The sequence below is a fragment of the Plecotus auritus genome (assembly GCF_963455305.1).
Source record: "Plecotus auritus genome assembly, chromosome: 6".
In the NCBI taxonomy this organism is placed as follows: domain Eukaryota; kingdom Metazoa; phylum Chordata; class Mammalia; order Chiroptera; family Vespertilionidae; genus Plecotus; species Plecotus auritus.
The window spans coordinates 55,946,835-55,958,903 of NC_137773.1; the positions used below are offsets into that span (position 1 = coordinate 55,946,835).

The following is a 12,069-nucleotide window of genomic DNA, read 5'->3' on the forward strand; positions in this document are numbered from 1 at the left end:
TGTCAATGTTATTTCATCCAATCATTTTATTCCATTCCTGAGCTAGTTCTTTTTGCCACTGTATTTAACAAGGTATAGAGTGGCTCCCTTTGGTTATAACTTTTTCTGCTCATCTCCTCTTTGAAAAAGTAGTGAAAAAACTAAAAACAGTCAACAGGAGGGAGGACAGGAGCTGTCAATGCATTGGGAATGCAGCAGTGACCTCTAAGTAATTGAGAGTTGGCAGAATTTTGTAGCATTTAACTGTGATTTGCAATTATTGAGATAAGATGTTAATCTAAGCTACCGTATGCCGTGCTGCCCAACTGTATTGGAATACTGGGTGTCTCACTTCAGCGATAATGTGTTATACAACTATAGCTCACCCTGACCTTGCATATCAGACAGTCTGTAGAGAGTTCGCAATAGAGCATAATTATTTTCTTGTCTTATTTCTTTGACTTAAATATTAAATCTTCTTTTTAAAAGAAGTGGTCTGGACTTTTGAGAAAATTAAAGAAAAAAGGTGGTTTGTGGTTTTTTGGTGTTTTTTTTTGAAGTGTTTAGAAATGAAACACTCCCAATAGCTCGGTGTGTCTTTGATCTTGACCTTGAGTGCTTGCAATCTGGGAGGCAGCCTTCAAGGGACCTCAGGTTGAAAGGCAGCGTGGGACTCAGGTCAGTCACATTCACAAAGACATCATATCATTTTTGTAAATAGCATCTGGATTGAAGCTGATGTTTCTTATGACACAGGGAAGGGCAGGATGCGGACGGCCACTGCCCTCACAGGCTGGGTCTGTGCCGCCCTCGGCCTGGCTTCCTGCTCCTCCGCCTTCTCCCATGGAGCCAGCCCGGCGGCCTGCAAGGACATGCAGCCCCAGCACCTCCAGGCCCAGCCGCGGAACCCCAGGCCCCACCACATCACCATCTACACCAGCAGGTCTTCCTATGCTCCAGGTGACACAGTGCCAGGTACCACGAGGGAGGCTTCGAGACGCCCTGGGGAGCCTCGGGGCCCCAGTGACAAATTTCAAATTGGTTTGTTCCCCCAGGAGTTTCCTGGGCTAAACTCTGGCTTAATCCTAAGAAGCAATAAAGTAGCCAAAGACAAGCACAAAGTATTTTTTATCACAGAGCTAATCTCTATATTGATACTCATCTTTACAGGAGGAGGGCACAAAAACGTTATTTTAAAAATTATTCTGTCCTTAGTATAAGACATAATGTAGTTACCCTGAACAAACTTCATGTATCCTGTGTATCTGGATGTGTAAAACATACTTTATTCCTCATTATTTAAAACTAAAATTATTTGAGGAGTGAAAAGAGCATTTCCCACTATTTTAGTTCAGGGGCCTCCAAAAGCAGAGAAAGAATTCCAGTGCAGGGAGTTTATTTGGGAGGCGATTCCCAGATGCACAGATGAGGAGGGAGGGGGCAGGAAGACAGGGAAGAGTGAGACACCAATAAGATGCTGCTCCCCTCCCCCCCAGCCCCTGGCAATCTCGAATCTTCCTGTCTCTCATATCCTAGGTGGAATCATTTAATAGTTGTCACTTTGGGCCTGACTTATTTCACTTGCTATAATGTTTCCTAGGTCCATCCACATTGCAGGTGTACCCGAGGTGACTGCATTTTAAATCTGGAAAAATGTTTCCAGGTTGCCCCCACGAGGAGTTGCCCTATTTAGAGGCCCAGCATTAGTGAATAAGTGCTCCCCTCTTCCTGTCGTCCAATCAGTATGGCTATGATGACACAGTTTTAAGTTTATTTACATGACGGGAATAAAATGGTGTCTCATTTATAATTATGTTTAAAATTATGTTTGAGCTTGTTTTATTTCTTGTGGAGTCCTTTCATAATTTTGGGTCTTGTTATCTTTTTATGGATTCACTGTAACTCTTTGTATATTTGTCTGTTTTGTATCTTACAAATATTTTTCTCAGTTTACCATTTGTCTTTTGATTTCATCCATATTCAGTATTTAAAAAAAAATCTTTTCCTTTGTGGCTACTGGGTTTTGCTTAGAGAGGCATTCCTAACTCCAATGTATATATTTTAAACATTGTTTTTAATTGTTTAATTCTTTTGTATGTGATTTTTACATATCTCTGAGATCCAATGGAGATTATTTGGGTGTAAAATATCACATCAACTTCTTTTTCCCCTGATGAGCTGTTCATTTTCTGGGGGCCGGTCCCAAGTATGACGCTTTCAGTTTTGGAGACGCCCCTGTAACATCCGCAAGGGGCGCTGCACCAGGTGCGCTCACCTGGAACGTGTCTTCTATTGCAGTGACTGTGAGGAGCAGTCGTGATTTCATGGGATTTCTGCTTCAGGCCCGGAGAGCATCCGATCATCAAGTAGCCAGCACTTTCCTTCTCGTTCCTTGTAACTATTTTCTCTCTTTTCTGCGTCCAGCGCGGCTAGAGAGCAGGTCCAATTCCTGAGTAGAGGTGGCTGGGGATTGAGAAGTAAAAGAAAGAGACAAGGCACAGATAGAAAGAAAAGCTGGGGCTGGGTGGACTGCTGCCCTCTTCTGATGGAGAGACAATGACCCAGAGCTGATACAGCCTGTTTATTTTATACCCCCAAATACCAGGAAGTTTCACCAAAAGGTCAAGACAAAAGAGATTATTTGCATTCTTGAGTAGGCCCTGAGCATTCCTGGTGCTAGGCTGGATTTAGATATCAAAACCCACTTCCCCACACCATGGGCTGAAAGGAAGGTCAAGCTGACAACACGCTTGCCCTTTTGGCAAGGTGTGTTCCCAGGGCATGGCTTTGCCAACGCCACTGGATTCAGCTGACAATAATTAAAGAATGCCCATGTGCCTTCCCAGGTGCTGTCTACAGTTCCTCCTCACTCCAAACTGATGAGCTGTTTTGAAGAGGCGGACACAGTCACCCACGCTGACAAGTCCCAGAAGAGAAGCCTGTCCTTCGTGTGGAAGGCCCCTGCCCAGCTCATGGGGGACATCCGATTCCTGTAAGAGCCCAGTGCTGCTCCTCAGTCACTAGCCTTCCCCTTTGAAAAGAGGGGAGCTTGCCCTCATCCCCCACCTCTCCGGCCACCTTATGACAGGGACAGGCTCACTGGGGCTACCCCAACTAGAGAGCCTGTGCAGGGGGGAACTGAAAGCATTTGCCCCCACCTCCCCTCCTTCCCATCCTCTGTGGTCCAGAAAGGGTGTGATCCCCTCCTCCCTGCAGCACAGATGAATCTTGGGCAACCTCTCCAGGGAATTCTCAGCAGAGGACCAGAGAGCTGCTGGTGGGAGAGTGGCTGAGGCAGACAGGCACGTGGACGCCTCTGCGGCCCAGGGAGGGCCACTGAGGTCTCTGCCCCTTGTAGCGATGGCAGCACCACCTCAGGGAAGGGCCTGTGCAGGCAACCAGCTCAGAGCAGCGCCTGGCAACAGAGAGCTCTTTGTAAGCAGCAGCATCCCTCAAAATGGGACACTTGCATTTAAAAAGAAGGAGCATTTCATTGTTGTTTTTAGGAAAGGGTGTGTTTCCTTTCTTCCTCAGTTGCTTTTCCCCACCCCTTCAGGCATATAAGAGGGAGGCTGTGCCTGAGGGTGGTGGCACCCAGACCCCATGCTTCCCTCTGCACTGGGGACAGCAACAGATGATGTCTGCAGCCCCCACCCTGGGGTGTTCCTTTCCCATCCCTTCCTCATGTCCTAACGCAGCAGGCAGAGCAGCAAGGAGGAGAACCCCAGGCTCCGATGATTTTGCCATGTGGCTGCTGGGGTGACCCAGCTTCTGCCAAGCTTTTGGTTCTGGTCCAATGCAGAGATGTGTGGGGTGTGAAGTCCTTAAACCTGTACAGTTACTTCTATTTTCCAAAGCATCTCGTTTCTATTTTCAGATTTACCATCTCTGCTGCCATAGGAACTAGTTTAGAAGCTGTTATCTCCATTTGGCAGAAATGGGACTAAGTCACTTGGTCAGAAGTGTCTCCTAAAGTCACCCCACGCTCTCTGACCTCTGGGTCCTTCCCCACAATAACCACCATGTGGCGAGTCCCCTACCGTGGCTCTTCCTGGCACCTTCACTCTCTGGATGGCCTCAGTGAATCAATCTCATTGTATAACTCCTTTCTGAATATTTTCAGTGAGAAAAATGACACTTGCCAATAATACAATTACTGCCTTGGTGAAATTTTGGGGAGAATAAATGAGAGAATGTTTATGAAACTGATTTTTACTGGAGAAAGGCATACATATTCAAAATATTGCTTAGAGTATTTATTAATGATGTATCTCTAATTTTCAATAGAATCTGCAATTACATAGAATTGTGCAATTGTATGATCCACACTAATAAAAGAGAAAGATGCAAATTGACCGTACCTTCATGATGCCCACCAGCCAAGCAGGAGTGAGTATGCAAATTAATCCAACAAAGATGGTGGGTTGATTTACATACAAAGGCACCAAGCAGCCGGGGGCGGGATGCTTGGTCGTCGCCATGGCAATGACGCAGGCATTCTGCACCGCCCCAGCCGCTCCGGGCATCTGGGCAGCGTGGGAAGGTGGAAAGGCGGCTCTGGGCCGGAGCAAAGGTGGTGCCGGCAGCCAGGGGAAGGAAGGCCCATTCTTGCACTAATCTTCATGCATCGGGCCTCTAGTAGAATTATAATTGATGGCGTAATTCAAATAACAATACAGTATACCAGAAGTGGCTATTAATAAAGTCAAAGATAAAACCTTTTGAGTCTGAACAGTTAAAGAAGATACCCTTTAGTCAAAATGTAATTTTTAATGACTATATTTATTGATTTGTGCTTATCCTCTCCTATTTTCATTATTCGCTGCTATTGAGTTTCTGTTTTTAAAAAAGAATGAAATCACTCCAGGGCTAATGCAGTCATCTCTCTCTGGCTCTTCTAATTCAGACTTTTGTTCTTTATCCTTTTGTTCTTTTCTTCTTTTCTAGTAGGATGGCCTGCGGTATTATTTAAGGAAAACTAAACCCTGATCACCCTGCTTTCTTTCCCCAGTTTGTCAGTCATCCAGTCATATTTCATTTACTGGGCAAGGATCGAGTCATCGCTGTGTCTCAGCAGACGAGCAGCGGAGCCCCTTCCCATGGCCGTGTGGAGCCCGGCTCACTGCTGCCCACCCGGGGGCGGAGGCCGAGGATGCGGAAAGACCTGCCCCAGGTACCGCTTGCCTCTGTATTCACTAGCCAGGTTGGCATTCTAATTTAGAGTTACCTATTTTCACTTCAAAGTTCCTAGTTTCCAGTTTCTGCAACACAAGCAATAGTCACCCTCCTTGGCCAACTGCAGCAATTCGTGACAAGGTTGTAGGCGACAGGAAAGGCTCCAGGTGTTAGACCAGTGGGGTCAGACTGGACCTGGGTTCAGCAACCTTGGTACTTGAGTTCTGGCTAGGAAGGAATTCAAACTACAAGAAAACATTTGTTTGTAAACTCACAGAAGTGGAAGAAGTAATTTGTAGAAGAAATGCATTGAGGAAACAAGTTATAGAGGCAAAGGAAGGCCCTGGGAGCCTGGGAGTTAGGAAGCTAATGGTAATGTGCCGGGGGCCGGGGGGGGGGGGGGGCGGGGGGATGGGGAGGAGGGGAAGGGAAAGGCAGGGCAGGCTGTGGTGGAAGAGGTACTGGACCCTCTGCCTAACGGTTTTAAGGGTGGAGATTTCAGGGGAGGGCCAGGGGGAGGTCTTAATAGAATATTCAGCAGCTTTCCAGGTGTGTCCTTTCAGGGTCTTGTCTCCACTGATTGGTTGGCACCAGGGCAGGGGGTCATTATTCAATGCAGCTGGTCCTGAGGTCATCCCTGAGGTCACTGATCTCGTTTTGTTGCTTTCCTGGGTCTGGAGCTGAAATACAACTGAGGCCTAGAAGTTATCTTGAGGGAGGAAAGGTCTGGGGGTCCAAACCGCATGACCATCAGTATGCCGGGAGAAGAAAGGTCACCTGGCGCATCCCCCTTGCTCTGCTCATGTCCTCTCACTGCCTACCACAGTAACGCAGCCGTTAGCAGGCGGGGATGTGCCCAGGTGCTGTGTTTGTAGCAACAAACACTGTCCATTCAACCACCCAAATTAAGTTGAGCCCTAGGGTGGAGAGTTAGAACTGTGGAGTAAAACAAAAAAATAACAACCGCCTTCTGCCACCCCCAACTCTACCAATCATCACAATATTTCAGCAGTTTTCCTCAAACCCTAAAGCTGCAGGGGAGCTCAAGAAAGAAATGATCTCTTCTTCTTCTCCTCCTCCTCCTCCTCTCCTCCTCCTCCTCTTCTTTCTCTTCCTCCTGCTCCTCCTTCTCCTCTTCTTCCTTCTTCTAAGAACTCATTCAGTTTTTATTGTTCATTTCCATGATAGGTAGATGGCTCTTGGCAGCCTGGGTTGGAGAACAGTCTCAGGAATCAGAGTCTGTTGATGGCATTAAACTTCTTTCCTGGTTCACCATGTGATTTTACACCTCATTGGCCGATGAACTTCTGAAACAAACAAACAAAAAACAAAAAACATTAACCAGCTCATGCTTCACCTACCTGAAAATTACTGGTGCTGTGGAATTCATTTTCATTATTGAATTTTAGTTAAGTGCTCTGAACAGATACATAGAAAAATCTAGTCTTTGATCCAATCAATCCCACTTTCCTTTATTCTTTCTTTTATTCTCTGTTAATTTGTTAGGCCCAGGACCCAATTTGAATCCCTGACTGCTCAGTCTGGTAGACCCAGGCACAGGGCTAACCCTGGGCCTCCACCCTCCACACGCTGCCTTTGCCCCAAGCCTCTGTCTTCTCCCAGCCCCCAGCGCTGCTCCTCCAGCCTCTGCACCAACATATTCCTAAAAGCACAGGAAACCTCTCTGTGTGGCCTAAAGAAGATGCTGCAAGCCCACCATGTGTCTGAAGTCTCATGTTTTATTTTATAAATCATGCAAATGTGGCTTTCTGATCTCAGGCATGCTTCCTTTAATGAGACTATGAATAAAAGGGAAGCTTCAGGAAGGGGCCTCCTGATGGTCCTGCCACGTCCTCATTGGTTGACCCTGCGGAAACCTTGTCCCCTGGGGGGTCCAACACTCCAGTCTGAGCAGCTACAGGGTAATGCCTTATTATGCTGCTCACATTCCTCCCCTTCTGACCCCAGCCTGTTTTCCTGCCTCTTCCTCTACACAAACCCTAGTGTTTCCCAAAGGATAAAGGAGTGTGTGTGTGTGTGTGTGTGTGTGTGTGTGTGTGTGAGTGTGCACACATGCACGCGTGCACACATACGTGTGTGCACTTGTGTGTGTGTGTGTGTGTGTGTGTGTGTGTATGTTGGGGGAGGTGTCATTCATCTAACAAAATGAAATAGATTTCTTAACCGTAAGACGACCTCAACAGGCCAGTGGGAATTACGAATTTTCACATTGGGAAGATAGCATATTGTATTTCTCAAACGTTTCCCAACAGACCCTTAGGACCCTTCGGGGTCCTACCCGACCTCATTTGACACTACCTACTTTTATGTCTACATGTTTTGCCTTCTGACATTTCCTCAAACGGGACTGTGCCTCATGATCTATTTATCTTTCAAGGGGCAGTTCAGATATCACCTTTGTGAAACTTTTCCCATTCTCCTTAGTAGGCAGATGTAACTGCTTCCTTAGCTCTGGTGTTAAAGCTGTCGCCACAATGTCGTTGACAAGGTTGGACATCTAGAGCCTCTCCTAGGTTTCAGTTCAGAAACAAATCACCCCTTCTGAACCTGTGGCAGTGCCCAGCACACAGTGGGCCCGCAGATGTCAGATGTCCGAGTGCATTCAGAGTTTAGGTGGGCGTTTTACACTATCAGAATTTTTGTCATACTCTGTGTTAGGTTTATTGATTTTTCACCTCATTCTCAATGTTTTTGAGTAATGAAGTCATTGGAACAAAGTAGCACCCTCTCCCCCCAAGTAAAAAGATTCAACTCAACCCAGTTGGAGCCCTGGGCAGGGAAACTTTGCCAACACTTTGTGAGAACCCCATCACCATCATCCTAACCATCGAGGAGGAAGGCCCTCGGCACAGTGTGTCTGTGCCAGGAGGGCGTCATGCTCCTTCAACGACCCCCATCACCGCCTCAACAATCGTGTGCTGCCGGTACTGCTATTGGCCCCATTTTGCAAATGAAGAAACTGATGCTCTGGGAGGACCTGCCCAAAGCCTCCAGCAATTAGCAGAGTGGAGAGCACAATCCAGACAGTAATCTGACTGGGAAACCCACACTGGCTCACTGCACTGTGTGCAGCTATTTCTGATGCTGGGCTGTCATGTCAGCCGGTCACAGAGGGGACATGAGACAGTGCAGGGCAGTGCAGGGCAGTGATCTCACAGCAGAGGCTCAAGTCACTGCCAGAGCCCGGGAACTTTGTGTTACTAACATGGCTAGAAAGAGCGAGGGCTTTTCAACATCTGATTTATGAGATTTCACTTTTTTTTCTAGCTAGAAGCAGGTTTTGGCAGAGATGAGAAAAAATGCAGTGGTTTCCATATTCTCTGATTTGTGACTTAGGAATGCACAAGCCCAGAAGTCCAGAAACTTACTCTAAAAAGAGCTAAGAAATGGAGTGCTTTGCTCTGGCTAGTGTTGCTCAGTGGTTACAGCGTTGGCCCATGCACCAAAGGGTCATGGATTTGATTCCCGGTCAAGGGCCCATACTTGGGTTGCAGGTTCAATGCCCAGCCCCAATTGGGGTGCTTGTGGGAGGCAACTAGTTGATGTTTCTCCCCCGCCCCCCACCCTCCCTCTCTTCCACTCACTCTAAAAATCAATGGAAAAAATATCCTCAGGTGAGGATTAGCAAAAAGAGAAATGGAGTGCTTTGTTGCTTGGTCAGGGCTCATATTACTGGTCAGGTCATTTTTATATTAACACTTTTGTGTGGTTCGCTCTTAATGGTCTGTCCTCAAGGCACATTAAAGTCTCTAGTATTTGCCCATTATCGCAGCTGCTGGTGCTAATCAATGCCACAAAATGCTCTCCCTCTCTTTGGGGTGTCTTTGGGCCTCTGTTTAGCTCCCAGTCTCCCCGTCGCTCTTTGGCCGCAGCGCACAGATACTCTTGCTGTTGCCCTTGCTGGGGCTGCAGAAGAGGACAGCTTAGATCCTGTTCCTGCCAGCACTGGGGTGTCAGCGTTTCCTGGGGATGCAGAGGCTGTGTTCCAACCATCGTCACACACAGCTACTGCAGACAGCCATGGCCAGCCAGCCAGCGGGGACAGCAACCCAACCTTAGAACCCTCCCCAGATGGCCACAGGCTGGAGAGGCTTGTGGCCCTCAGGAGATTGTCCACCGAGGGCTTTGCTTCCAGCCCTAGTGCCCACTACAGGTAATGGGCCGGGGGGGGGGGGGGGTGGGCAGTCAGTGATCTTGTGGGATGACTCCAAACATGAGGGTGCTGAGGAAATGTGAACTTCTTGGAGTCTGACAGAAAAAGATCTCAACCATAGTTATTCTTCATTGTATGAGAAACCCTGATTGTAGAAGGGCTACTGGTCAAAAGAGCTGGGTATGATAATTGCTTGGGCAAAGTGTACTCTCTTAGACAGGGTAAGGTCTCTGACATGCTGCTACAATAAAATGAAACATAAATATATGTTTTATATTTTAGACATATATATTTATAACATATAAATATACACTTATATAAAGTAATAAATAAAAATGGCCACTGAGTTCTTTGCTGCCATCCTCACCTCTTTCCCCATTCCTCCCTCCAGCCCCCAACTCCAAACTCAGGCATCCTTCAAGGCAATCTGACTTTATCAGTGTGCACAACAGTGATAGGTAAAATTGCTTTCTGATCTAGTGACCTCTTTTCAGTGCCTCCATTCTTCCCTTTAGGACTCAGGATGATCCAAGCTTTGATTCGTCAGAAACTTGCCTGTCCTCAGACAGGAATGAACAGGTAACAGCCTGAGTCATGCATGGAGGGTGAGGTTGGTATTTTGAACTCAGAGTGGGAAGGTCCAGGCTGGGAAATAAGAGCTACTAGCCTAGTAGCCAAAGCTAGAGAGAAGGCAGCAAGGGTATGTATAATGTATACACAGCATCGTTCTACCAACCAATACCAGCCTTGGTCTCTGAAGTTATTGGCAATTGTAGAAATTGATGGTTTTAGCGATTTGTTTTTCCACTCAGCTTGGTTAATAATTCCTCTCTCCTCTCTGCCCCCAACCTCTGCTTCACAACATTGGCCTTATAAGACCATGCATAGTTCCAGAGGTTGGGTAAATGGCCAATATAAAATAGACATATCCAGTGAATTAATGTTCCTTTGAAGTCTTAAAAGGAACACAAAGTAAAACATGGTATAATATTCTTACTCAAATTTATCAGATTAAATGGTCCCTCTTACATGGGTGTTAGCATAAAAAGATAACTCAAAGCTTTCAGCCACTGGCGATGACAATCATCCATGTTGGTCTGGAAGCCACCCTAAGTTTATCCTTGTAACTGGCCTCCGTACTCTCTGTGAGGTTTCCATTAGCCACCCCGTCCCCATCAATAACACATGCGTGTTTATCTAGTTGGGCTATTTATTCTGAGTTCTTTTAGGAGCAGGCACAAGACTGGGTTTTCAGCTGCTGTCTGGAATTCTTTCAAGAACACAGATTGGCTGCAACATTCAGTGGCAGCTTGGGTGAAGACCAACCCCTCTGACTTGCCCTCTGCTTTTCTAGGACAAGGTGGAGGCTTCTAACAGGACTGTGATGAGGCATCCCCTGGACACCATCCGTCCTACCTATCCTCAGCACCTCTGGCCTTCTGGAACGCCGGCTGGGGCTGGGACAGCCAACCCAACACTTGTCTTCCACACCTCGACCTCTACCGGGCCACTCACTACTGCTGGCCAATCGGAGGCAGCTGGGGCCTCTGCCAGCTTTTTGCCTCAGTCAAAGCACGAGGAACTCAGAGAGGGGGAGGGAAATGGAGAGGGCAGAGTGGGCTACCCCAGGAAGACCCACCCAAGGCCCGAGGCTGGGCAAGAGGGGGCCCGTGCCCCTTGGGGGATCCAGCTCAAGACTCTCCTCCTGCTTTGCCTTTTGGCTACCTTGGGCATGGTTTTGGCTACTGGCCTTTGCTGTCTGCACACCCAGTATTGCCACAAGCGGACAGGGGTGTCCTTCAGGGAGCCTGCAGGGGGTGCTGTTGCCAGGAGGGACGGGGGTGACTGTGCATGTCAGGCAGCTTGGGGAGAACAGCTGTGTCCTGGTTGAAGCTGAATACAACTGGATCACCCCCTCTGTGGATAGCAAGAAAACAGTCCTCTGAGGAGCCGTCGTCCCAGCCTCTCAGGGGCCTCCTTAGACCCTGTAGTGTCTCAGAACAGAGCTAATGAGAAGAGCTGGGGAGCACAGGACCCGCTGGGTGCTGTCAGCTCGTGGTTAGTGCAGGAAGCACTGAGTCCTTCCCAAGCTTTGTTGTTCCAACAACTGTATTTAGCTGCTTTTTTTCCTTTCGCAATTAGATGTTCTGTTTGAAGAGTTGAACTCAACACAATGAATATTGTATAACCTGCTCATTAACTAGACTCCAGTGGCCTCTCGGCTTCCTCCATTGCCTTAAGGAACCCACAAATAAAAATTGTGTCCCTCCTCCATGTGTCAGCCTCATCGCCTCTCTTTGAAAAAAAGAAAAAGAAAAAGGGAATGTGGGGTTGCGTCTCTTGCAAGAGAAAGAACTGTAACTCGTGCTTCACAGATCCAAACCACCCCCACAGAACTAGAGTTCAGAACTAGCTCTGATTATTGGGCTAGGCCAGTGGTCGGCAAACTGTGGCTCTGTTGACTAATGAGTTTGCCGACCACTGACCTAGACTCTCGATTCCAATAATTACAGGCTGTTGTTGTTCCTTGTGATTAAGCTCCTATCCCAGTGGTCGGCAAACTCATTAGTCAACAGAGCAGCAAACCGCAGCTCGCGAGCCGCAGTTTGCCGACCACTGCGAGCGCAAGGGTAGTCAGAGTAGTCGGCAACTCAGAGGTCTGGCAGATCCGCCATGGAAATCGATGGGAAGTAAAGAGCGTGAGGGCTTTATTAAACACATCTGTGGGGAAACATACACAG

The 12,069-nt window shown here is 47.6% G+C and overlaps 1 protein-coding gene across 1 annotated transcript; it reads left to right on the forward strand.

Annotated features, from left to right (window-relative positions):
* Positions 1-746: 746 nt before the first annotated feature.
* Positions 747-11,274, forward strand: REELD1 (reeler domain containing 1; the record flags this gene model as incomplete). The annotated part of the gene is given in 9 exon segments (XM_080675391.1): positions 747-954; positions 2,278-2,373; positions 2,839-2,971; positions 4,991-5,040; positions 5,043-5,152; positions 9,048-9,328; positions 9,844-9,907; positions 10,683-11,170; positions 11,172-11,274. Coding segments are annotated over 9 exon segments (1,533 nt in total).
* Positions 11,275-12,069: the final 795 nt, after the last annotated feature.